This window comes from Mesoplodon bidens, assembly GCF_964165515.1.
Source record: "Mesoplodon bidens genome assembly, chromosome: 5".
Classification (NCBI taxonomy): domain Eukaryota; kingdom Metazoa; phylum Chordata; class Mammalia; order Artiodactyla; family Ziphiidae; genus Mesoplodon; species Mesoplodon bidens.
In genome coordinates this window covers 48,414,306-48,440,970 of record NC_138161.1, presented here as the reverse complement: position 1 = coordinate 48,440,970, position 26,665 = coordinate 48,414,306, and the positions used below count along the sequence as shown (strand labels likewise).

The 26,665-nt window shown below is 41.7% G+C and overlaps 1 protein-coding gene across 1 annotated transcript; it reads right to left on the bottom strand.

The window, feature by feature from the left end:
* NIT2 (nitrilase family member 2) lies at positions 1 to 26,201 on the bottom strand. Its single transcript, XM_081234274.1, has 10 exons — positions 25,879 to 26,201; positions 22,061 to 22,179; positions 20,382 to 20,502; positions 18,888 to 18,976; positions 14,501 to 14,594; positions 13,910 to 13,984; positions 12,737 to 12,815; positions 10,910 to 11,008; positions 8,087 to 8,142; positions 1 to 7,751 (listed from the first exon to the last, which is right to left on the bottom strand). The coding sequence occupies exons 1-10, from the start codon at positions 26,102 to 26,104 to the stop codon at positions 7,660 to 7,662; spliced, it is 1,050 nt and encodes a 349-aa protein (XP_081090400.1). The 5' UTR covers positions 26,105 to 26,201; the 3' UTR covers positions 1 to 7,659.
* Between the last annotated feature and the right edge of the window lie 464 nt (positions 26,202 to 26,665).

Below are 26,665 nucleotides of genomic sequence, written 5' to 3'. Positions count from 1 at the left end.
GACAGTAGAGCAAAATACTTTAATTATTCAAAGGAAAAAAAAAAAGGTGAATCTAGAATTCTATAATCAATAAAAATATATTTTTTTAAATGAAAGCAAAATAAAACTTTTTTTCAGACATACAAAAGCTGAAAGAATTAATCACCAGCAGATCTACACTACCAGAAATGTAAAAGGATGTCCCTCAAGCAGAAGGAAAATGGATCTATTCTAATGAAGAGTACTAGAGATGATAATGTGTTGGTAAACATAAAAGACACTTAGCTATTTTTAAAATCTCTTTAGAAGATTACTGGCTGTTTAAAACAAAAACAGCAATGTGCTGTGGGGTTTATATATATGTTGAAATACAAAATATGACAATAAAAAAGTGAAATTAAGTATACTGCTAGTAAGATCCGTACATATCAAGTGTTATACTACTTGAAGGTAGACTGACAGACATGTTAAGGATGCATACTACAAACCCTAAAGGAACAATTAAAATAACACCACAAAGAATTATCATTTATAATCCAACAGAGGAGACAAAGTGAATCAAAGAATGATATTCAGTTAATCCAAGAAGGAGAAGACAAGGAAAAAGGGAACAAAGAACAAATAAGATAAATACAAAATTTTTAAATGCAACCATATCAATAATCACATTAAATATAAATGGTCAAAAAACCCCAATTAAAAGGTAGAGAGTATCAAACTGGATAAAAAGTGTATGACCCACCTGTATGGTGCCTAAAAGAAACCCACTTTAAATATGAAGAGACAAGTTAAAATTAAAAGAATTGATGGAAAAATATATCGTGATAATACTAATCAAAAGAAAGTTGGACTGGCATTATTACTATCAGAGTCCCTTTAGAGCAAAAATAATAGTTATTTCATAATGAAAAAAGGGCCAATTCATCAAGATAACATAACAGCCCTAAATATGCACTAATAAGACAGCTTCAACATATCTGAAGCAAAAAATGAGAGAACTGTAATGAGACACAGACAAATCCATAATTATACTCAGATATCAACACCCCTCTGATAATAACTGATAGAAAAATTAGAAAATGACTACAAATATAGAAGACTTAAAAACACTATCACCCAATATGACTTAATTGACATTTACAGAACACTCCACCCATAGTAACAGCAGAATACACATTCTTTTCAACTGCACATGAACATTTACTAAGAGCATGTTCTGGGCCATAAAACAAATCTCATTAAACAAATTTAAAAGTGTTCAAATTATACAGGTATGTTATCTGGCCACAGTGGAATCAAATTATAAATCAATAACAAAGATTTGGAAAATCCCCAAATATTTTGAAATTAACATAAATAATAACCTTTTGATAAAGACGATGTTAAAAGGAAAATAAGACAATATTTTAAACTAAATGAAAATGAAAAAGATTGGGGATGCAACTAAAGCAATACTTAAGAGGGAAATTTATAGCATTAAACAACTTTATTAGACAGGAGGAAAAGTCTTCAATGACCCTAAGCATCCAGTTTAAGAAACTAGACAAATAAGAGCAAATGAAACCCAAAGTAAACAGAAGAAAGAAAATAAGAGCAGAAATAAGCAAAATCAAATCTGAAAAACAGATAAAAGTCAATGGGACCAAAAGCTGGTTCTATTGAATGATCAACAAAATTGATAAATGGCCAGAATAATCAAAATGAAGAGACAAGATACAAATTACCACATAATTCTCAGTCCACTGAAGAGAAGGAAATACATCCTAAGTCATTCTGAGGCCAGGAGACCCTGATTCCTAAACTAGACACAGGTATTACAAGGAAAGAAAATTGTTAAAATGTAAGCAAATCAAACCCAGCAATTTATTTTATTTATTTTTTTACATAAAGCAGAGGGTTTGGGTTTTTTTTTTTAATTTATTTATTTTTGGCTGCGTTGGGTCTTTGCTGCTGCTCTAGTTGGAGCAAGCGGGGGCCACTCGTTGCAGTGTACAGGCTTCTCATTCAGGTGGCTTCCCCTGTTGCCGAGCATGGGCTCTAGGCACACGGGCTTCAGTAGTTGTGGCACACAGGCTTCAGAGTGCAGGCTCAGTAGCTGTGGCGCATGGGCCCAGTTCCTCCGTGGCATGTGGGATCTTCCCAGATCAGGGCTCAAACCCACGTCCCCTGCATCGGCAGGCGGATTCTTAACCACTGTGCCACCAGGGAAGCCCCAGCAATACATTTTAAAAGAAACTTAATATATTATGGTCAAGTAAAATTTATCCCAGGAATGTAAGGTTGGTTTATCATTCCAAGATCAATATAGTTCCCCATATATAAACATAGACTAAAGAAGAAAAAAGGTAAGTTTGTCTCAATAAGGCAGAAAAGACATCTGAAAAAAAAATCCAACATCCTTTCCAGATAAAAACTCTCAGCACACTAGGAATAGAAGGGAATTTCTCCAACCTCATAGAAAGCGTCTTTGAAAGACTTAAGTGCTTTCTTGTAAGATCAGGACCAACACAAATACGTTCACTCACTAGTCTATTCAGAACTGTACTAGAGGTTCTAGCCGATGCCATAGGCCAGAATAAATAAATAAATAACCAGATTGAAAAGGAAGCTTATTTTGTAAACTGTATTTGCAGACATGATCATCTATGTGAAAAATCATATGGAATACACACATATAAAAAGCTGCTAGAGTGAATTTAGCAAAGTTTCAGGATAAAAGACCATATACAGAAATAAACCATACTTTATACACTAGCAATGAAAAACTAGAAATGTTTCCAAAACAATACTGCAGCATCAAAACACTTGTAGTCTTCAGGGATAAAATGGACAAAAGATTTGCATTACCTTCATACTGGAACTAACAAATGCTGCTGAGAGAAATTAAGGAAGGCCTAAATAATTGAGATAGCTCATGTTCCTGAGTCAGTCATTCAGTATTGGTAAGACTGCAACTTTCCACCAAACTGTTCTACAGATTCAATGCAATCCCAGTGAAAACCCTGACAGGCTTTTTTTCTGGGGAAATTTACAACCTGATTCTGAAGTTTGTATGGAAATACAAAGGACTTAGTTTAAACCACTTTGAAAAATAAGTTGGAGGGCTAATACTATCTGACTTAAAGACTTACTATAAATTTACAGGGCTTCCCTGGTGGCACAGTGGTTGGGAGTCCCCCTGCCAGTGCAGGGGACATGGGTTTGGGCCCTGGTCCAGGAAGATCCCACATACCGTGGAGCAACTGGGCCCGTGAGCCACAACTACTGGGGCCCATGCACCTGGAGCCAGTGTTCTGCAGTGGGAGGGGCCGCCACAGTGAGAAGCCCATGCACCACAACTAGAGAAAGGCCCACGCGCAGCAGCGAAGACCCAGCGCAGCCCAAGATAAATAAATTTTAAAAGAGGCAAACCATTTAAAAATAATAATAAAGTTACAGTAATCAACACAGTAAGTTACTGGTGTAAAGATAGATAGATTAATGCAAAAGGAGATGAGTCCAGAAATAGATCAAGATACATATGGCCAATTCGTTTTAATAAAGATGCCAAGGCAATTTTGTGGAATGACTGGATAGCTATAAGCAAAAAAAGAAAAATCTTGACCCTTACCTCACACCATTTACAAACAATTACCAGTTCAAAATGGGTCATACCCTGAATAGCCAAAGCAATCTTGAGAAAGAAAAATGGAGCTGGAGGACTCAGGCTCCCTGACCTCAGGCTATCCTACAAAGCTACAGTAATCAAAACAGTATATTACTGGCACAGAAACAGATACACAGATCAATGGAACAGGAGAGAAAGCCCAGAAATAAACCCATGCACCTATGGTCAATTAATCCATGACAAAGGAGGCAAGAATATACAATGGAGAAAAGACAGTCTTCAATAAGTGGTGCTGGGAAAACTGGACAGCCACATGTAAAAGAATGCAATTAGAACATTTTCCAACACTATAAACAAAAATAAACTAAAAATGGATTAAAGACCTAAATGTAAAACCAGATACTATAAAACTCTTAGAGGAAAATGTAGGCAGAACACACTGACATAAATCACAGCAATATTTTTTTGAATCTACCTCCTAGAGTAATGAAAATAAAACAAAAATAAACAAATGGGACCTAATGAAACTTAAAACCTTTTGCACAGCAAAGGAAACTATAAACAAAATGAAAAGACAACTCACAGAATGGGAGAAAATACTTGCAAACAATGCAACCAACAAGGGATTAATCTGCAAAGTATATAAAGACCTCATATAACTCAATATCAAAAAACATACAAACAAGAAACAACTCAATTAAAAAATGAGAAGACCTGAATAGACATTTTTCCAAAGAAGACATACAGATGGCCAAAAAGCACATGAAAAGATGCTCAACACTGCTTATTATTAGGGAAATGCAAATCAAAACTACAATGAGTTGTCACCTCACATGGGTCAGAATGGCCATCATCAAAAAGTTTGTGAAAAAAAAAAGTTTGTGAGAGAGTGGCATGGACATATATACACTACCAAATGTAAAATAGATGGCTAGTGGGAAGCAGCTGCATAGCCCAGGGAGATCAGCTCAGTGCTTTGTGACCACCTAGAGGGGTGGGATAGGGAGCGTGGGAGGGAGGCTCAAGAGGGAGGGGGTATGGGGATATATGTATACATATAGCTGATTCACTTTGTTATACAGCAGAAACTAACACAACATTGTAAATCAATTATGCTCCAATAAAGATATTAAAAAGATTAATAAAATAATATAGTTTTTAAAAAGTTTACAAATAATAAATGCTGGAGAGGGTGTGGAGAAAAGGGAACCCTCCTACACTGTTGGTGGGAATGTAAATTGGTACAGCCACTATGAGAACAGTATGGAGGTTCCTTAAAAAACTAAAAATAGAGCTACCATATGATCGAGCAATCGCAGTCAGTCCTTAGGCATTTATCTGGAAGAAACCATACTCTGAAAAGATACATGTACCCCAATGGTCACTGCAGCACTACTTAAAACAGCCAAAACATGGAAGCAACCTAAACGTCTATGGACAGATGAATGGATAAAGATGTAGTAAATATATACAATGAAATATTAGCCATAAAAAAGAATGAAGTAATGGCATTTGCAGCAACGTGGATGGACCTAGAGATTATCATACTAAGTGAAGTCAGCCAAAGACAAATATCATATGATATCACTTATATGTGGAATCTAAAAAACATGATACAAATGAACTTACTTACAAAACAGAAACAGACTCACAGACTTAGAAAACAAACTTATGGTTACCAAAAGGGAAAGGTGGGGGGGGGAGGGATAAATTAGGAAGTTGGAATTAACATATACACACTGCCATATATAAAAGACAATCAACAAGGACCTACTATTTAGCACAAGGAACTCTACTCAATACTCTGTAATAATCTACGTGGGAAAAGAATCTGAAAAAGAATAGTTATATGTATATGTATAACTGAATCACTTTGCTGTACACCTGAAACTAACACAACATTGTAAATCAACTATACTCCAATGTAAAATAAAAATTAAAAAATAAATAAAATGGGTCATAGACCTAAATTCATGACAAACTTTATTAAAAAAAACAATTGGCCTTCATGAAAATTTAAAACTTTTACTTTTTAAGTAATACTTTTTAGAAAATGAAGACTTTTTTCCCTTAAACTTAGAGAATATATTTGTAAAAATTAAAACCTAACAAAGAACTTTTATCTAGAATATATAAAGACCACTTACTAATCAATAAGAGGATAAATAACCCCATAAAAATAGGGGAAAAAGATACGAACAGACACTTCACCAAAGAGGATATACAGACAGCAAAGGAGCACATGAAAAGATGCTTCAGCATCCTTAGTCATTAGAAAATATAAATTAAAGCTATAATGAAATAACATTACATGCATATTAAAATCGTTAAAATTTAAAAAGCTCATCATACCAAGTGCTGATAAGGATGTGGAGCACCTAGGACTCTGACAGACTGCTAAGTAAAATGGCACTGGCAGTGGAATACACATAAGACCCCACCATTCCACTCCTAGACAGTACTCAAGAGAAATGAACAACTTGTACAAAATGTAGCTACCAGCTTTATTTGTAATAGCCCCAAACTGGAAACAATTCAAATGTCTATCAACAGGTAAATGGATAAATTCCAGTACATCCATACAATGGACTACTAACTCAACAATAAAAAAGGAATGAATTACTGAAGCACACACACGGATGAATCTCCAAATAATTAGTGAGTGAGTGAAAAGACAAACAACTATAGTATGATTCCACTTTTGGGTAATTTTGGAAAATTCAAACTAATCTGTAGTGACAAAGCTGATCAGTGATTGCCTGAGGATGTGAGGAGTAGCCAGAGAGATTATAAAAGAGCACAAAGAAGCTTTTAGGGGTGGTGGGTATATTCATTATCTTGATCGAAGTGGTTTCATGTATATACATGTCAAATTTTGCCAAATTGTACACTTATTTTTAAAAAGTTATTTGCCTTTTTCACTGTAGAACACTTCTGCGTATACAGTGCTGGTTAAACTGCACATGATAATGTCATCATTCTTATAGATGATGGGATGCGTGTTCGTGTATTCTTTTGTTTTAAATTTTATTTTCCAGTATGGCAAATATCTACATATATGTAAACAGTGGTGTGCTAGAGTAGAATTGCACCAGCTCACAAGAGCCAATCGAGCACATCTATTCCCAGCTCTGTGTTTAGATGTTACACTGATAGCTTGAATTTGGCAGTAAGTACACCATGGAAATTGGCAAATGCTACTATAAAATCGACTTTTTTCAGACAGCTGGTCATTAAACATTTACCAACCCACCACTAGCTCTAACATACATGAACCTCAATGGAATTCTTAATTTTTAATTACATAAAAGGATTCTGAAAACCATTAGGCTAAAAACTTACCTTTATCAAGCTAAAAGTGTTACTAGGGAGAAAAGCAAAAAGAAAAAGAGACACTCACCCCTATCAAGAAAACCTTTTGCAGAGACTCACACTTTAGTTGCCTTGACCAAATTATGCTACTGCCATTCTCCCAGGGGGCTCATTATTGAAACAATGTTTCCCCTAAAACTAAGGGGGTCTTAAATAGTTAGCTCCTTCCTGAATTCGAAGAGCCCAAAGGCTGCTAGGAAAGGTGCTGCCATCTCCTCTAGCCAACACCAAGGATCCATCACCTTGCTTTCCATAGCTACTCACAGACCAAAAACGTAACTGTAAGGTACTGCTCAAAGAACAAGTTTTCTACGTAATGGATTCCAACTCCAACAATCAGATAAGAGGTTCATGACACACATATATTCATATCTGGTGAATCAACCATCAAGGATACCAAGATCTGATACTTTTACTAACTGCTTTGAGATAACCTGAATATGGAAGACTTACAGCCATCCCCTTGCCTTCTGCTCGTCTATGCCTGCCTGAGTCCTTTTTGACTATTTAATATGGTGTGGAGAATACCAGCATCAGTTGATGCTCCACCATCTCAACAGAGAGCTTCCCTATCCAGGAAGGAAAAAGGCTGAAAAAAAAAAAAAAAAAAAAAAAGAATCTCCATTAAAGAATTCAGAAGGGAGTTGATTATGTTGTAGAAACATATCTTCCTGTTTCATGACACACTGGAAACAAAAACATTAGGGCTTTTTCGCCTCCACTACATAGAGGTCTGAGCGCTTCTGGCTAAAAATGGGGATTTGCTGGCGTATTTCAGCCAACTTCTTCAGGTCTGCAAAAACAGAAAAGTGCACTATTAGTAAGATGTAATTCCTTACCGACCAACGGGAATTTCTTCCCCAAACAACCAGAGCCTCAGCAAGTAATTTGCTCACAGGCCTCGTCTGGAGGCACAGACAGCCTGGCACTGCCCCTGTAGTCATTTCAAACCAAACCAAGAAAACTCAGGCTGAGATACAGCCCTGGGGCTTGGCCAGAGAACCAAGGATAAATGAGGAGGGTGGGGCATAAATGAGCCCCTCCAGGTGACAGGGTGTCACAGCTATAGAATCTGGCCTCAGAGAATGGGGACACAAGAGACCTAAACTGTGCCAGAGCTAATCTTACCTATGTCTGAATACACGATCATTTCTTCAGTGCCAGCTTTGACGAGGACCTCCCCCCTGAAAAAGATTCAGGGCAAGAATGAGTGGATTCTCTGATGTTTGCTGATATTCAAGGTCTCTGTTTTTCCTCCCCACCTCACAGGCCAAAGGGGAAGGAATCTGAGATTTAAAACAAGAAGGTAGGGGCATAAATTCCTGTTCTACCATTGAAGTAGCTGTGTGGCCTTGTGGCAGGTCATCTGGAATCTCCATTTCCTAATCTATAAGGTGGAAATATGAGCTCTGTGAGGACTTGGTGAGAAAATGATGGAGTATATTTTGTAACCCACAAACTGCTAGGGAATGGTAATTATTCTAAGATGTGATGGAAGAAATTTTCACATAATGAGGTATGGGGAAGTCATTCTGGCTTATACATCATTAAACTTTATGCTAACTAGAACAGCCTGTCTTGTGGCCTATCACACATACATTGTACATCTGCTTTAACTATTAAAGAAAAGGGTGCACTGTCCAGAAGTAAAGAATGTTCGTTCTGAAGATGGAAATAAATGCCTCCCTTCCTAAGACATCAATGCTAATACTCTTTCTATATAAGGCTCCCTTCCCAAGCACCAAGGCCATACCACTTGCTGTATACATGCTGATCTTTTTTTTTTGAAATCTTGAAAGAATGTACACCTGTTGTGTTTGACATTCCTTGTTCTGACAAGATATAAAACTGTGCCGCAAACCATGCTTCTTCAGAACAGTTCCTCAGAGCTAAGTGAGAGGCTGTCTCAAAGGCTACAGCCCTCAGTTTGGCTTGAATAAAACTCTTTTCTATTCCTATTATAGATTATTCATTATTTCTGTCGATGGATGTAAACATCTGGGAATAGAGACACCTATAACCAACAGGAAGCTCCATCTGTCCCCTCCTGAGTACATTCAAGACCCCTTTACAAGGGTAGTCTGCCTCTGTTTCTTCACACATCCCAAGGCTGCTACCCAACCATGCGGATGGTGAGACTAGGCCTGGGCAGGGCCCAGATCTGCCTGGATCTCTGGTCTCATGCCTGTGATCCCTGGATCCCTATGTTAATGGCTTTCAGGTTTTGAGGGAAAGGTTTCAACCTATGGGGGGTCTGGGTAGAAGTGGCAGAACCAGGACCTGGTAGGAACCCCACATTGGAAACAGCAACACTCCATCAATCTGAGGAAAAGCTGATTTGGGAAACTCTTTCCAGTGCTGAGGCTCTTGGCCCAAAAGAGAGCTTCAAAAACATATCTTTGAAATGAAATTTCTCCAAAGCACAAAACAAAGTAATCTAATACAACAAACAATCTGACATAATAATTGGTTCCATCTACCAGATGGCCACAAATTTTTGGCACAATGAGCTACAAACACCATCATTAATGCCATTTAACTGAATCCTTTTCTAGTCTCTTCTATTTCTTCCCCATTTGCCCTGGCGTTCAAAGATCTCCACGATAACCCCAGGCACCTATCCCAATGCTGATATAAGCCAGAGGGCTCCCAAACCGAACGGGGGGAATTCTAAAAAGGAAGAAATAAAGGTAAATCTTATACAACTACTTTGTGTCAGAGCAGCCAGCTTGATCAGTAACAGAGTTCATTAGGAGAACCAGCTGGGGAGCGGAGCTGCCCAAAAGGTCAGGAAGCTGATCACTAACATCTGCAGAGGAACTTGAGTCAAGTTTAAGAAAATTCTGAAGCCAACTCAATCCTTCCAGTCTTTCAGTGCCTCCCAAATCCTAGTGTGCAAGAGGCTCACTGGGACTCTCTCGCTGGTCACATCTTCCAAGGCCTTCCCCACCACACACTTTAATCTGTGGGTCCTGTAAAGTCAGCAAAGAGAAACTTTAGGAACCCCACAGTGACATTTAAGCCTTTGCAGCCTTGTTACTGGTATATTTATCCTAAAATTGTAGAAATACATATCTGTGTGTGTGCTTGTGTGTCTGTAATCATACAGACATATGAGAAGTAGTATGGAATAAATCTCAGTTCTGAATTCAAACAGAGTAGGGGCTCTACTGCTTATTGCTAAGACTCAACTGAGACTGCCAACCCAGAGCCCTTGTGCCTCCACCTTCTGCTGAGCAGGGAGTCAAACAAAAGTCTTGGATCCAAACACCAGTTCTAGCCACTTTAACCTGTAAACTTCAAGTCTACCATCTATAAACTGGGCTAAATAAAGATAAGTCCCTGAGAGTTCACATTGAGATAATGTGTGTGAAAGTACTATGTAAACTATACAAATGCCAGTAAGATATGTCTATTGACATAGGACTGTATATGTATCTGGGCAGACTTCCATGCTGGTTTTTCACTAAGTAATAAAATGCTTCTCCCTCTCACAGAGGACAAGTTCACAGCTCCCCTTAATTCATCCCATCCTCCACTCTCCTCTAATCATTATGCAGGGAGCAAAATCCTCAACCTGCAACTCATTCCTGCCCTAGGACCATTGACCCAGTCTAAACTTTAACCAAAAGCCAAGAGTTTGGGAGCCTCTTTTACTAAAACCACCCACCCGTGACTTCTGCCTTGTTTCCAAGTTTGGTTGACATTAAAAGTCACTTAGAAACTCAGAAGAGGGCTGAGGCCAAGCACTCAGTCAGGAGAGCAGGACCGTTTCTCTCTCACATGGTTTTCAAGTGGAAGCTTCTCTCACTGAGAGACCTGGAGACCTGGCAGGCATGTGGGGAGATGGGGGTGGAGGGAGGGGCGGGACCAGTCAGGAATCAGACAACCACTTGCCCAGGTGCCGTCTCCCGAGCTCCCAGTGAGCCTGTCCCTGTGTAGCCAACTCACCAAGGACTCACAACGGTGCTGTGTCCCCAGGCAACATAGGAGGCTTTGTCATCCCGGGCAGGAGATGCTGTGGCCACGTACACCTGATTATCAACAGCACTGTAGTTAACGGACAGAAAAGAGGTAAATTATACAGTGATTACATAGATCTGTGACTTTTTATCCTAAGTGTACAGATCCTTCTTTCAAACACTAGGATAGGACAGGCTGGTTCAGATGTAGAAGAAACATCCAAAGCCACAGAACCCTCTCCTCAAGAGATCTTACTGCATAAGCCAGTTCTCAACTAGAGCAATTCTGCCCACCAGGGAACATGTGCCAGTGTCTGGAGACATTTTTGACTGTCACGACTAAGGGATTGCTATTGGCATCTAGTGGGTAGAGGCCAAGGGTGCTGCTAAACACCCTGCAATGCACAGGCAGTCCCCACACCAAAGAGTCATCCAGCCCAAGATGTCAGTACTGCCAAAGCCGAGAAACCCTGGCCTGAGCCAACCTGTAACGTGTAAAGAGCAGAGCTTCTCTGGTTAATGCAGTCAAGGTGGCCAGAGAGAATGGACTGGCCTTGCTCTGGGACAACACACCTTGCAGGGCTGCAGGGCCCTTCCATGCCAATGTGGCAGCCCCATCATCTCAAATTAGGCAAGAATTTCGGGTGGCAGCCTGGGTGCACCAAAGCCACCTGACCCAGAGCCCTCTGGGCTCAGTCAACAGATTCATGGCAGACCATCCCAGTCTCTCCCAAGCTTTTCTTGTTTTCAACAAGGCAGCGTTTATTAATACTCATGGGTATCATGTACCCCTACCCCGCCTTCCATCACGCAACCAGCCAAACACTTCTACATCCCCTTCCAATAAAAATTACCATCACCTCCAGACATGAGCTAGTGGCTACCCCTGGGCGGAGAGAAGAGGGTACTGACTGGGAAGGAGTAAAAGAGAGCACTGCAAGGCACTAGAAATGTTCAAGATGTTGATCTTGGTCACAGGTGAGTACATATGTAAAAACTCACTAACCTGTAAACTTAAAACTAGTACACTTTTCTGTAAGTATATAACACCTCACTTTAAAAATCTTTTAATGAAAAAAACTGTCATCTCTGAGAGCATTTGTTTTGCGGAGCACTTTACACAGTCGCACTCCTTTTCCCTTCATGTTACACTCACCTCTGCCATCTGCCCTTCACCACTCCTCAGCCTCAGGGGACTAGGGAAATAGCAACTCTGACATGCACAACATAGCTGTGCAACGCTCAGGACTTAGAGGTTAGAAGAACGAGAAGTTTTGACGAGTTTCTTGGCAGAGTGCCAAGACCAGCAGGCCACTATGGAGGACGGAGTAGGATAAACACCCAATCTGAGCAGCACAGGGTTGTGGGGTGCAGACCACAAGTCTCTCCCTAAGGCTCTCAGGCTAAAATACCCCTGCCTTTTCCTTGGCTTCGGACACATACATTCCGTGGGTCTCCAATTCTCTGTAAGTTGCTGGCAACTGTATCAGAGACACCAATCCATGCCTGAACACAAAAGAATGAAATTGCTGCCCACCTGATGCAGTGAATGCTCTTCAAAATTCAAAAATCACAGTCCCCAAAATCCATGAGACTGGTGCTGTGGCTTCTGAGGAGAAGGTGCCCTACACTAAAAGCCCTCCTTTTGGACTGGAAGATGAAAAGAGTCACCTTTTTGGACTGCATTTGGATGCCGGGGCATTCTGAGTCAGAGGCAGCATTCCATACGGGGAAGGTTGGTGCTTCCACCAAACTGAAAATGTTTCCACAAAGAAACACTGAGACTCCTGAAGGTATGCTTGAGATGCTTTCTTACCGGCCTCGCTGAAGCAACTCCCAGTGGGCTGGTCCGGTGGTCAAATTAAAAGCTGCAGGATATACCAACAGCTGGCAGCCTTGGGGAGAGAAAGGCCAAAGAAGAGCAGATGCAGGTAGACACCCAACCACACTAGCCCCTCCCTCTATTCCTTACCCAGCAGGGACCAAACTCAAACTTCCCCAAGCATAAAAAGATTCAGCCAAGTCAGACAGGGTCAGCAGCATTACGTATGGCTCTAAATTCCTCTGGACACACACACACAAAACACATACACACAAGAAAAGTGGTATTGACAACCAAAACCACATGTGACTTTGCTTTAAAAAAGTGGAGAACCTGTCATTCGAATTCCTCTCAGCATCATGTGGTCAGCTCCCATGGCCAAGGACCATGTTTTGTGATGCTTGTCAACTGAAACGAGGGGCAGAGTAGGGGATCTACTGCTTATTGCTAAGACTCAACTGAGACTGCCAACCCAGAGCCCTTGTGCCTCCACCTTCTGCTGAGCAGGGAGTCAAACCGTTTGCACCCACTTCACTTTCACCGACAGATAAATTGGAATCAGAGTATCTTTGGCAGTCTAGTAGGGATGCTAATATTTGTTGAGTACCATATGAGGAATTCTGTAAGTCCTCTCTCCTTAATCCTCACACTGTTCCTGTGGAGATGCACATTTTTCCAGAGATTAAGTAATTTACCCAAAGTATTGTGCCAATTAAGGGGAAGAGTTGGAACCAGAACCTAAATCTTCTGATCTGACTTGGTGCTTCTCCAGGATGGTAGCACGCTCCTCTAGACCAAAATGTCACTGACTACATTTCAAATACCCAACATCTAGGACTAGTAAGTGGTGAAAGCCATGTGCACGCAGACCATCTCTACTGGGCCCCGAGTGACTCTTTCCAAACACAGTAGCAGGAAGGGCTCAAAGGGTAGAGCAGAGGTTTAGTTTAGGAGTATGGCTCCTCCCTCAGCTATGTGGCATGTTAAATTACAACCCCCAAAAAACCATACTGTTCATACGCAGGAGAAGTCTGAGAATTCATATGGAGGTAGAGAAATTAAGACCTCTCCTCCAGGTTTTCTGACCAAGGGTTCCCTCTACCCACAAAGACCAGCCCAAATTAAACCTCCAAGCATTTACACAACGTAACTGTAGTGCTGCCTTACCTCTCTGTGCATAGATTTGTGCCAGCTCTGCAAAGCGGATGTCATAGCAGATGCCCAGGCCCACTCTGCAGTAAGCTGTTTTCCAAACAGAAAATGTACAAACAAAAAGTTAAGCTCCTGCCTCATGGTGCAGCAGGGGAAAGCCTCCAAGATCTAATGATCACAAAACACTGACGGGAATACATTCATGCAGGGCCCATGGAAGGAGAAAATGTATAAGCTTATTCCTGCCTGGACTTCACCTCGTGAAGACATCATTTACAACAGCAAAGCAGAGATGAGAAATTCGTTCTAACTGAACGCTTCTTATCTAAGTGGGAGGTGTTCAATCGTGGCCTAATGGGTACAGGCTGGAAGCTATCATACTAATAAAAGGCTGTGACCAAATGGAAGAGCAAAATCATGTCAAACCCTCAGTTCTCCATTCAGCCCCCCCTTTCTAGATCTCTGACCATTCTCTGCCCTTTTCACTTCTGGCCTTTCAGTCAGGTTTTGTAAAGAGGTTGGGAAGGGAGAGAAGTGAAAAACATAGGACTACCCGATCCTCTTCTACAGGGACTGCTAAAAGAGGTGAATTTATCTGGTACGTACGAGTATCAAATGTGGAGAAACTATCACCAGGACTCAATGTTTTAGATTCTTGAAACGTGATTTTCCCAGGAATATCAATGTCAAACAGATGGAGCTGCATCACAAATAATGGATTCGGTTACCTCTTTTCTGCAGGGTTCATGGCAATAATAACAAACATCTTTCCATGGCCAGCAATGGGGGTGTTCTAAGATCAACTGTACAAACAGCACCCCCAATCTGCTCACAACCCACCCCACAAGCTGACTGACATCATATCAAAATAATTTCTAACACAGGGAACTGGAAAAATGATGCTGTAGGTTTTATGACCCTTGTTTCCTTAGTGGTGTGCAAATCAACATCTAGATTTCTTACGGAAAGCAATTAATGTGCAGCTTTTTTACTCAATATAAATGCTAAATGAAGACTTCTCAGAATCAGAATCAAACTGATACACTGGCGGAAGAGGTGGAGAGTGGGTGAGCAATCACAAATAGGTAAAATTTTGCAAACCCAATGCAGCAACATATTAAAAAGAAACACATCAGTTCCAAATTGGATTTATTCAAGGAAAGCAAATGTGATTAAACATTAAAAAATCAATCAATGTGATTTACCACATGAACAAAATAAAGGGGAAAAGTCATATGGTCATCCTAAGAGGTGCATAATGAGCATTTGGTAAACTTCTCCATCCATTCTTATTTAAAAAACAGAACAGAAAAACTGTTCTAGGAAGGGAACCTCCTTAATCTGATAAAGAATATCTGCAAAAAAGAAATCTAAGGAAACATCATATTTAATGGTGAAACATTAACACCCTTCTCCTATTGAGATCAGGAACAAGGTAAGTACACTTGCTATTCAACGCTGTACCAAAGGTCCTAACCAAAGCAACAAGGCAAAGGAAAGGAATAAAAAGGATAAAGATTAGAAAGAAAAAATTAAAAGCCATTATTCTCAGATGATATAATTGTGTACCTAAGAAATGTCAAAGGAAATATACAGATGATTAGAATGAATAAGTTTACCCAAGGGTACTATATACAAGGTCAATATTTAAAAAATTAGTTCTACTTCTGTACACTAGCAAGAAACAGAAAATGAAAGGGCACCAAGAAATACCAATTAGGAATAAATCTAGTAAATGATATATAAGACTATACCCAAAAAACTATTTAAAAACGTTGAGAGAAATTAAAGAAAGCCTAAGTAAATGGAGAGAGAGATATATATCATATTCATGACCTGGAAAACTCAATTCTGAAAACAAGCACTTTAAAGAGTTGGGTTAATAGCTCAATGCTGGGACTTCCCTGGTGGCTCAGTGGTTAAGAAGCCACCTGCCAATGCAGAGGACACGGGTTTGAGCCCTGGTCCAGGAAGATCCCAGATGCTGCAGAGCAACTAAGCCCATGCACCACAACTACTGAGCTCGCATGCCACAACTACTGAAACCCACACACCTAGAGCCCGTGCTCCGCAACAAGAGGAGCCACTGCGATGAGAAGCCTGCACAACGCAACAAAGAGTAAACCCCGCGCTCCACAACTAGAGAAAGACTGCACGGCAACGAAGACCCAACACAGCCAAAAAATTAATTAATTAATTAATTAATTAAAAAGAAATACTTAACTTAAAAAAAAAACATAGCTCAATGCTGGGTCCTCTTCCACTAATGGCAGAGTGGCTCCTATCAGACCAGCTTTCTCACAGATAACTATGAACTCTGGACAAAATAAAACACAACTACTTAAAAGCACTTGAGAATAATCAAAATCAGGCAGAAACCAAAGAGAAGTCAACACTTGGAAGAAGGGACTAGTGCTGTGTGAGTTTCCCATTTGTTTACAGCTTTTAGTTGGAAGCAAGGCCCAAGCTGTTGCTAGGAGTGGTGGTGACAACTACCCACAATCATACCAGCTGAGGAACCAGAGAATAGAGTTTCATGGCAGGTGGAAAGTGAGGGGGAAATACTGAAAAGGAGAAAGACAAAGAACAGCCCTAAGTTTTACATATAAAATCTGTCCAAATCTCTGACTAACCAATGAACTAAAGATGTGTGGGGCAGACTCCAAGCAGCCCAGCTAAAGCTAAACAACTTTACAGTAGAAAAGAGCAGCTGAAGTTGCTACCCACCTCACAAGGGAAAAAGAGTTTGGTGTTTGAGTATGCCCAAATTAACTACTTACTAAAATAAAAAATTCAACACTTTTCAGGGGAATGTAATAGAAGTTAAAATCTCAACAACATATAATCCAATATACAATCCAAATTACTAGATACACAAAGATATGACCCAAAGTCTTAAAGAAAAAGCAGCAATGGAGCAGACCCCAGTAAGACCCAGATGTGATAATTATCAAAGACTTTAAAGCAGCTATTGAAACTAAGCTCAAGAGTAAAGAAAAATAAGCTCTTAATGCATAAACAAACAGGAAATACAGTAGGGAATAAAAGCTATGAAAAAGAATGAAATGAAAATTTTAGAATTGAAAAATTCAACATCTGAAATTTTTTTAAATTTCACTGGATTGATTTACAGGAGAGTGGAGATTACAGAAGAAAGACTCAGTGAATCTGAAGATGGGTCAATGGAAAATGCCCAATCTGAAGAAGACAGAGATAACGCGCTGAAAAACAAAAATAAAAAACAGAGCCTTGGTGACCTGGTTTGGTGAACAGTATCAAAACTGGAGTCCCATAAGAAGAGAATGGGACAGAAAAATATTTAACAAAATAATGCCCCCAAGTTTCCCAAATACAGAGAAAAACTTAAATTTTACAGATTCAAGAAACACAAAGCAGGACAAATACAAAGAAAATCGTATCTAGGAATATAAGAGTCAAAATAATGAGAACTAAAGATTATGAAAAGACCTTGAAGGCAGGTAAAGAAAAACATGAATTGCATGCAGAAGAACAATACAAATTACCACTAACTTCATATCGGGGGTAAAAAAAGAGTCTAGAAGATAACTGAATAATAACATCTTTCAAACTTCTGAGGAAAAAAAGAAAACTGTCAACCCAGAATTCTATTCCACCAAAAATCTTTTTTAAGAATAAAGGCGGGACTCCCCTGGCGGTCCAGTTGTTAAGAATCCGCCTTCCAATGCAGGGGACGCGGGTTTGACCCCCGGTCAGGGAAATAAAATCCCTCATGCCGTGGGGCAACTAAGCCCCATGCCCTCTAGAGCCTGCACGCCACAACTAGAGAGAAGCCCGCGTGCCACAACGAAAGATGCCACAATGAAGAGCCCATGTGCTGCAACTAAGACCCGACGCAGCCAAATAAATAAATATTTTTAAAAAAAAGAATAAAGGCAAAGTAAAGGTACATTCATAAATAAAAACTAAGATAAGTCATAGCTAGCAGATCCTCACTACAAAAATGCTAAAGGAGGTCTTTTTGTTTGAAGATAAACATACCAGACAGAACTAAGATCTTCAGGAAGAAAAGAAAAATACCAGAAATGGTAAGTATTTGGGTAAACAAAATATTTCTCTCTTAATTTCTTTAAAATACACATGACTACTTAAATTAAAAATTAGTGTTTTGTGGGATTCATAATGAATATAGATGCAATATGTATGAAAACCATACGATAAGGAAAGGACCTATATGATTGCAAGGTTCTTAAATTTCACATGAAGAAATATACTATTAACTAAGTAGACTGTGACAATATAAGCGTGTATATTGTCACAGGGCAACAACTTAGGGGAAAAAAAGCAAACTACTACTCAACCCAAAAGAATGCAGGAAAGAGGAACAAAGGGAAAAAATAATTAAATGTCTATATGCTTAAAATCAAACCATATCAATAATTACATTAAGTATAAGTAGAGTAATCATTCCAGTTGAAAGGCAAAGATTGTCAGAATGAAAAAAAAGCAAGACCCAACTACATGCTGTCTGCAAGAGAAGCATTTCAAATATAAAGAAACATATAGACTGAAAATAAAAGATCAGAAAAAGATGTACCATACAAGCAGGCTACAAGAAGGCTAGAGTGGCTATAGTAATATCAGAGCTAAACCTCTAGACAAAGAGTACTACAATGAAAAAAAAAAAGAGACATATAATGATAAAAGAATCAACTTACCAAGAAGACTTAACAATCCTAAATGTATATGCATGCACTTCTACTGCAAAGATGTCAGCTCTCCCCAAAGTGATCACTATATGTTCAATACCATCCTAATCAAAATTCCTGTAGGTTTTTCCTTGGCTGAAATCGATAGGCTGAGTCTACAATTTATATCAAAATGCCAACAGCCACCTGTTGCCACCTGTGCCAACTAATCAAATGCCTGATGTGTATACCATATGATGAGAGTCACTGGGAACTTCAAAGCGAATTCTCAGGAGGCAATGAGACTTGCCACATTCTCTACTTACCTTTCTGTGCTTTACCAGTAAAGTTCCATCAGGCCCAAACACGGCACAGGTATTATATAATTTCCCAGCATCCTCTTCAGGAATGGAACCTTTCATTGAGAGGAGAAACACTCAGACACAGAAAACACTCTGAATAAAGCATTCTTTTATGATAACAGGACAAAGGCTTGATAAAGTTTACTATCTTCTTGAGTCCAACAATAAAGTTTACTATCTTCTAAGGGTTATTTAATCATGCTTTTTTCCTCTTGAATATGATTTTTCAGAGACCAACTTCAGAGTGTAGGTGAAATATAATTAGGTTAGATGCCAAAGAAAGGTTTTAAAAATAACCAAACTGTTTCTGAATTCAGCTTTGATCTTGAGCAACACTTCATCTGAAGCATTGGTGCAACATGGGGAATTCACTGTTGCTCAACTTAAATTCACCAGGTCCTGCAACATAACTGTATCCAAAAAGGTCTTGAGGTGGGAATGTAAGCCAGTCTTTCCATCACTGAATGTGGTTCCTGCAGTTCTATCTCTTCTTGCTTTGCCTTCTTTTCTCCTCCTCTTATTCATTTCTAATTCTTACTATATGATAATACATAAATAATTTTGTTTGCTATATTAAACAGTTTTTTTATTTAAACAAATAGAACACTTTATTTAAACAAAGCCACATAAAGCTACTTTTTTAAAAATTGAAGTATAGTTGATTTACAATATTATACTAGTTTCAGGTGTACAACATTGTGATTCAATGTATTTTTTTAGATTTTACTCCATTTAAAGTTATTACAAAATAATGGCTCTATTTATCCGTGCTGCACAATATATCCTTATTGCTTATTTATTTTATACATAGTAGTTTATATCTCATAATCCTCCATCCTTATATTCCCGCTCCCCCCTTCCCTCTCCCCACTGGTAACCACTAGTTTGTTCTCTCTGTGAGTCTGTTTCCATTTTGTTATATACATTCCTTTGTTTTCTTTTTTTAGATTCCACATGTAAATGATAGCATTCAGTATTTGTCTTTCTCTGTCTGACTTACTTCACTAAGCCTAATACTCTAAGCTACCTTTGATGTATGCAGCCTCTTTATGGGAAAAAAAAATTCTTAACACTGTATTAATGAAAGACTTTCAGATATGGTTTCTCTTTCCACCTGCCCCTGTACTTCCAACTCCTTCTCCAGAGAAAATCATCATCAGTTTGGTGTATGTCCTTCTACAGTATTTACTATGTCTTACATACATAAATACATATAAAAATATACAGCCTTCTTTTGTGTGGGGCATTAATCTCTATGGAAGTACCTGTTCATTTCATATTAAACTTGCTCTTTTTCCACTGAACAGTGTGTCTCAAAGATCCTTCCGCATTCCTAAGTACAGATCTACCTCATTCTTTTTGATAGCTAATTTGTATTCCATGATTTAAACGTAACAACAAAAGTTACTCAGATGTTTTTAATGTTTAGGCCATTATACCTTGAGGGTAGGAAGTTACCTCCAATGACATATATGCTGCACTCCTTTGCTACTTCAGAAAGCTTCTGTGTGGAGTCACCAGGAATTTTCTCTGCATATTCAGGAAAATATTTCGTACCATATGGAGAATTAAAGCATTCCTAGAATAATGTTGGAAGAGAAAAAGGGGGAAAAAACACCAAAACACCCAACTGACTTTAAAATTCTGCTGTAAAAAGACATAGCTCTCAAAGGGGTAAAACACAGCTGATAAGAAAAACATGGACACCTCAGGGCTAAAGAGCCTGTGGCCACAGACAGGACTCGGCCCCTGGCTCAGGTGGGGCTGGAGGAGACAAGTCGGCTGCTCTCCCAGATCCCGGTCACCTTGGCAAAAGGCCACACTTGCCTCTCCCTGAGTCCGCAGGAGAACTACGCCTTCCCAGCCTTGGGCACCCAGGCCCCACTACCACTGGGCTTACTCATAGGACTTCGGGTGTTAGGATGACTCCATAGTGTCAGTACTATATTATTAACTATGTAAAGTAATAAAGCCTGTGTTTTTTAAAAATACAGAAGCTTTGAAAGCCACAGAGGTTAGGGTGTTTCCTCATGTATAAAATGATCTATGTCTAAGCTCCCTTCCAGCACTATCATTCTGATCCTGCAAAATCTCTCACTCTCCTGAATAGGTCTCAACAGCTCTGTGATAAAAGAAAAGCAAAACTACTAGATTTCGACTCTAGTTCATTCATTTCGCATTTACTGAGATTGCCTGTGCACCAGGCACTGTGCTAGGAAACTCAAGGCCGAGGATCAGCAACTTGTACAAAACACGTGTTAGGTAGAGGGGAATTCAAGTGCTTTCACTCCTGGCCTTTAGACTCTTACCCCTAGCAACTTAAACCAACAAGAGACTGTTATCAGGTGCAAGTACAGGTGAGTCCCATGGTGCAAAATTAAGATCTCGAGCTCCCTTGTTGAGGATTCCTACTCACTGGCCACGTTTTAATGGCCTGGAGCCTAAAATAAAATACAAGGTAGCCCTGAAAATTCTCCAGGTTTGCAAACGGCTGCCTCCTCCCCATAGTGGGGTAGTGGGTGGTCGGGAATAGTTCTCCCACTGACCCCAGCAGGCCTCTGCCAGTAGATGCATGTCCTGACACGTGCAGGACCTTCTCTGGGGCTGACCCTGTATTTGCTGACAAACAAATGTGGCGCAATCTTCAGCTGATTCTGTTCTAAAAGAGATGACGTAGGAGACAGATGCAGAGTCCTACTGGCTTACCACACTTTGGAAGATACCACAGACTTCCTAAATGTCTCTAACAATTTTCAGTTTTCAACAACTTCCAACAAGTTTTTTAAATGCTGGAAGCTTAGCGCTAAAATCAATATGTCCTGGTCCTGTAAAGACTTAAGTACACAAGGAAAGAAGGTAAATATCCAAGGCACTGAGTCTTTTAGCTTTAGGTAAGTCCCTCAGCCTACTAGGCTTCTGAACCGAGTAAGTGACCTCAAGTTCAAAACCTGTGAGCACGCTGGCACATCCTACCACGAAGACTCTTGCTAGGGTCGTCTTCCAGACAAACATGGAACAATCCTGGGGCCCCAAAGGACCTTGCTGGACCCCAGGACACAGAAGGACAGCCAGAGCTAGCGGACGTTATTCTGCTGGGACAACAGTACCCAGAAAGGGGTGGCTGCCTCCATACTTACTGGCAGAGAAACTATTTTGGCTCCCTGCTTTGCTGCCTCCCAGATAAGGCCACAGGCTCGAGTGAGGTTATCTGATTTGACAGAAGAAACTTGAAGCTGGATGAGGGCCAAGCGGAAAGCTGAGGATGAAGATAAAAGGAAAGAGCTGTCACAAGATCTGACTGCTCAATCACACAGAGCAGCATTTCTCCATGGAAGGTTAATTTTGCCCCCCAAGGCATCTGGCAATGTCTGGAGACATCGTTGATGGTCACAGCTAATGCAGTACTACCGGCATCTAGAGGGCAGAGGTCAGGGACACTGCCAAACATGCCATAATGCATAGGACAGTCCCTGACAACAAAGAGCTATCCAGTCCTAAATGTCAGTAACGCTGAGGTTGAGCAACCTTGAGACACAGCCACATCCGTGGGCAAAGCCCATTCCAGGCACAAGAATCTGAAGTGAAGCAGGCAGGGCCAGCTTCTGCCTTACAAGTGAGAACGTGGCTTGAAGAAAGACTAGGTCTGAGTACGCGACTATCCCTTATTATGTGACCTCCGGCCTCCAGTCTATCCCCAGTCCAGGTGCTGCGCACCTCCCAGCGAGGAAGGTGAAATCCCTTTGGAAGTCTCTGCTCCACCGTGAGCTGGGGCAGCAAGCCCATGGGAAGCAGACATGCCTGTCTCGACGTCCCCGTCACCAGCTGGGACACAGTGCACTGGTCCAGCTGCAGGTAGAGGGGGAGCCTGGCAACCAGTGGGCTGCACATGTGCCTAGTCACAGGGCAGGGCCCCTGGGCAGGTCTGCACTCACCCCATGAATATTTCCGTGCCCAAAGGAGCACAACATTAAGTAGCAGATGAAAAATACCATGAGAGGCTGAGAAACACTGTGGAAGGAAAACCGAGCAGCGTTTTTTTCCTGCTATCTGAACAAGCGGCTCCACACTTTCATTGGAGACCGAGTCCCACAAATTACGTGGCCCGCTCTGCCAACCAGACCTGCCGCCAGCCTTGGGGCAAGCAGGTCAGCGGCTCCTCCAGGCTTGCTCCTTCCTTGAGGTAGTAGCCACACCCTACGTTTGCTTTTCCTATAGAGTTCTCTTCTAGCTCTTACAGTAATCACCTTTAGTGGCTAATAGTCCTTTATATGAATTCTTTCTCTGTTAAGTGACTGGTGTGGTTTCCGAGTCCTGCCTGGACCCTGACTGACAGTTTTTGCTTATGGTCTGACGGAAGGCTACGTTAAAGGTTCCAAATCATGTCGTAACCCACAAAGCTTTGCAAAACTTCAGGAATTATCAGTAATGGCCTGGCCTCGCTTCCCTACCCGGCCTCTGCTGTGGAGTCTGAAATCCCACCGTTAGTGACTTCTCTCTCTGGGTCTCTCCTGTAACTGTAAAAACATCCCCAGAGAAGCAACACTGACAGACCCTAGCCTTTGATGAAGGCCTGCTTGGCTCAGGGTTAACCCCAAAAGGAGGAAAACTCAGGTGTTCCATTCCTTGGTTTCTCCTAAATATACTGAGAGGAACTAAATTTAACCCAGAATGCAGTTTGTCAAATAGTTTCAAAGACAGGATGAAAACCAAACAGGAAACAAAAGCTGGGATAATTACTTTGGGGCAAACAGCCTGAGCTGTCACTAAAACATCACAGACCAACTAAAGGTCCCCACTGTAACTCAGAAGCTGGGTTTGTCTCTGCTTCTGAAGGAGGGTAAGATGAAGTCCACCACGGTTCTGTCGATGGCTTCCTTTCTCGCCCATCACACCCAGAAAGGCAGCTGTCCTGCACCAGGCTTGGGACTGCCCGACATGCTGCAAAGCACCCGCTCCACAGGGGGACTGAAGCAGGACAATTCCACCACTGGGGAGTTCCCTGAGGCTGAGGACAAGACACTAGTCACTTCATCTCCTCAGCAGTAAAATGAAACTACTTTTCATTTTCAGGTCCCTGGCTATCCTAATATTCATTGTATTCTAAAAATTAAGGACTTACCATGGGGAACAAAGGATAAAACATCTTAACTGAAGGGACCAACACGGAAACAGCAGAAGGAACAGGCAGGTCCTTTACACATGGAAGCATCTGTGAGGTATCATTAACAGTATCTTGTAGATGAGGAAACAAGAAGCTTGCAGAGGGAAAGCCGCATGAAGCCAGTCAACAAAGTGAGTGGCACAGCCAGAAGCAAGCCAAAATCTGGACTGCAGACAGAATGAGTACCTTGTTTGTTTTTGGGTGGGTGGGGCTGAGGTCATGTAACTTGAAAACATTCCTCAAGGGAGTCAGATCAACACCACCCTCAACCCCACCAAGAACCACAGCTCTCAAGTCCATCAGCCTCTTCTGAAAGAGACAGTCACACTCAGAGGGAGGTGTGTAAAAGGACTTTTTTTTTTTTTTTTTTGACTGCGTTGGGTCTTCTTTGCTGCGCGCAGGTTTTCTCTAGTTGCAGCGAGCGGGGTCTTCTCTCGTAGCGGAGCACGGGCTCTAGGTGAGGGGGCTTCAGTAGTCGTGGCGCACAGGCTTAGTTGATCCGCAGCATGTGGGATCTTCCTGGACCAGGGATTGAATCTGTGTCCCCTGCATTGGCAGGCGGATTCTTAACCACTGTGCCACCAGGGAAGTCCCTAAAAGGACTTCTATACTCTGATCCTGAGGGTTCATTCAGCCACTAACTTGCACTGCGCTCCAGGAGATTGAAATAAAAAACAGAGAGCACTTCCACAAACCTTACCATCTTGAGGGAGCCTTACTAGCCCTTGGTAGGAACAGTTTATGTCCATTTTAAAGGACAGGAAACTGAGGTCCAGAGAGATCAAATGACTTGTTGACATGGGCTGAGCCAAGGCTGTAATAATCCCGGTCTCCAGACTTTGAGCCTAGAGCACTCTATTGCCTCATGTAAAAGACTCAGGCAAAGACCTGGGAACAAACACAGCTAGAAACTCATCCCTCGGGCTGATCCAGAATGGGGATGTGTAAGTAACATGTAATACCTAACCTGAAAGCTCAAGGTCCAGGGGCAGAAAAAACTTGTCCAGTTTTTTTTTTTTTTTCAATAGAAGAGGGCATTCTGCAGTGGGTGTGAGGGGGGCGCACTGTGGAGCAAATTAATCAGTCCTCTTACCACAAAAGCGCGAATCAAAGAAAACAGGTGCTTTCATTTTCGCCTGACAGAGCTCAAACTACAAATAATCAGGGTTGGTGCCTTTGCAAAACTCACGTTCAAAACTCAATCTAAAACCGAGCAACAGTCTCCAAGAATCCCACGGGACAAACTCTCACATTTGAAGAAGTATCATAATTACTGAAAGTGCACAGTCTTCGAGTCGCGGAGCCGGGGCAGCGGTGAGAAACAGGAAAGACCACAGGGAGGGTGTGCGGAAGTGGCATTTTAAATGAGCACCTGCCCCCGCCCCTTCCCGCGCAGGTGAATCTGGAGTAGGGGCGCCCGGAACGCACCTGGGATGTCTGCCTTCCGTTTCACACAAGCCCACTGGGACGCAAGGCGCGGGCCCTTCCGGCACGCGGGCCCTTCCGGCACGCAGGCCCAACGCTCCCGCGGCCCCGCCGGCCCTCCCGGAAGCCCGGAAGCCCGGAATCCCCGACGCGCGCCGCGCTGTGCTCCGCGGCCTCCTCCTCCCCGCCCCGCCCGCGCCCACCGGCCTCGCTGCTCGGGCCCTCAGCCCCGCGGCCACCAGAGCAAGGAAGGCCATGGGCGCGCCGGGGACACGAGGCGGAGGCGAGGGGCTGAGCCGGCGAGACCGTCCGCCGGCGCCGCGCCCGAAGCCTCCCTCCGGCCCGAGCTCGGGCTGCGGCGCTACTTACCTGCCATGGCTCTGCCGGGAAGCACCACTGGCACCGGAGCCTGAGCGGAAGTCTGTGGGCCACCGCGCCTGCGCCGCGAGGGGCGGAGCCGCAGCGTCCGAGGATCCTCCCCCGCCCCGCCCCGCCCCGCCCCGCCTCGCCTCCGGGCTCGCTGGCTCCGCGGAGAGGGTGTTTTCTTTCCAGCACGCCTCAAACACCTATTAATCGCCCGCTGTTTATGTAACATCCTTGTAGTCAGATCCTCGAAAGGCAAGGGGCGACCAAAATCCGAGTGGTGCGCTAGTCAATGTTTAACAACCGGCCTCTTCGATTCTCAGCGAAAGAACTGAGCCTCTTGCTAGTTGCATCACCTCTGTGGCCAGGGGAAATACCAGAGGCTGATTGCCTTGGGCTATTTGAACAAGTCGCCATAACGAGGATAGAATTATCTAGGTTAATTTAGGCACTCAAGACAGCAGTGGGATTGGGCTACAAGGCTGCTACGTGATTGGGGAAGGAAAAGAGAAACTGGGTTCAGACAGAGTATCAACAATTCAGTCCTCTAATATAATGAAATCTGCTAATAATGTTTCAGGATATTTGCATTTATTGGTCAGGATTGCTTTTTGATTTTTGTGTTTTGTGTGTTTGTGCTTTTGTCAGGCTTGGGGATCAAAGATCATAAGACGAATAAAGTTTGCTATTCTTAATGCTCTGGAATAAACTATATTGAAATGTATCTTAGTTTTTAAAAGGATACTATAAAAAACATTCTGGGGACACTTAGGAAATTTAAGTATGAACTGGA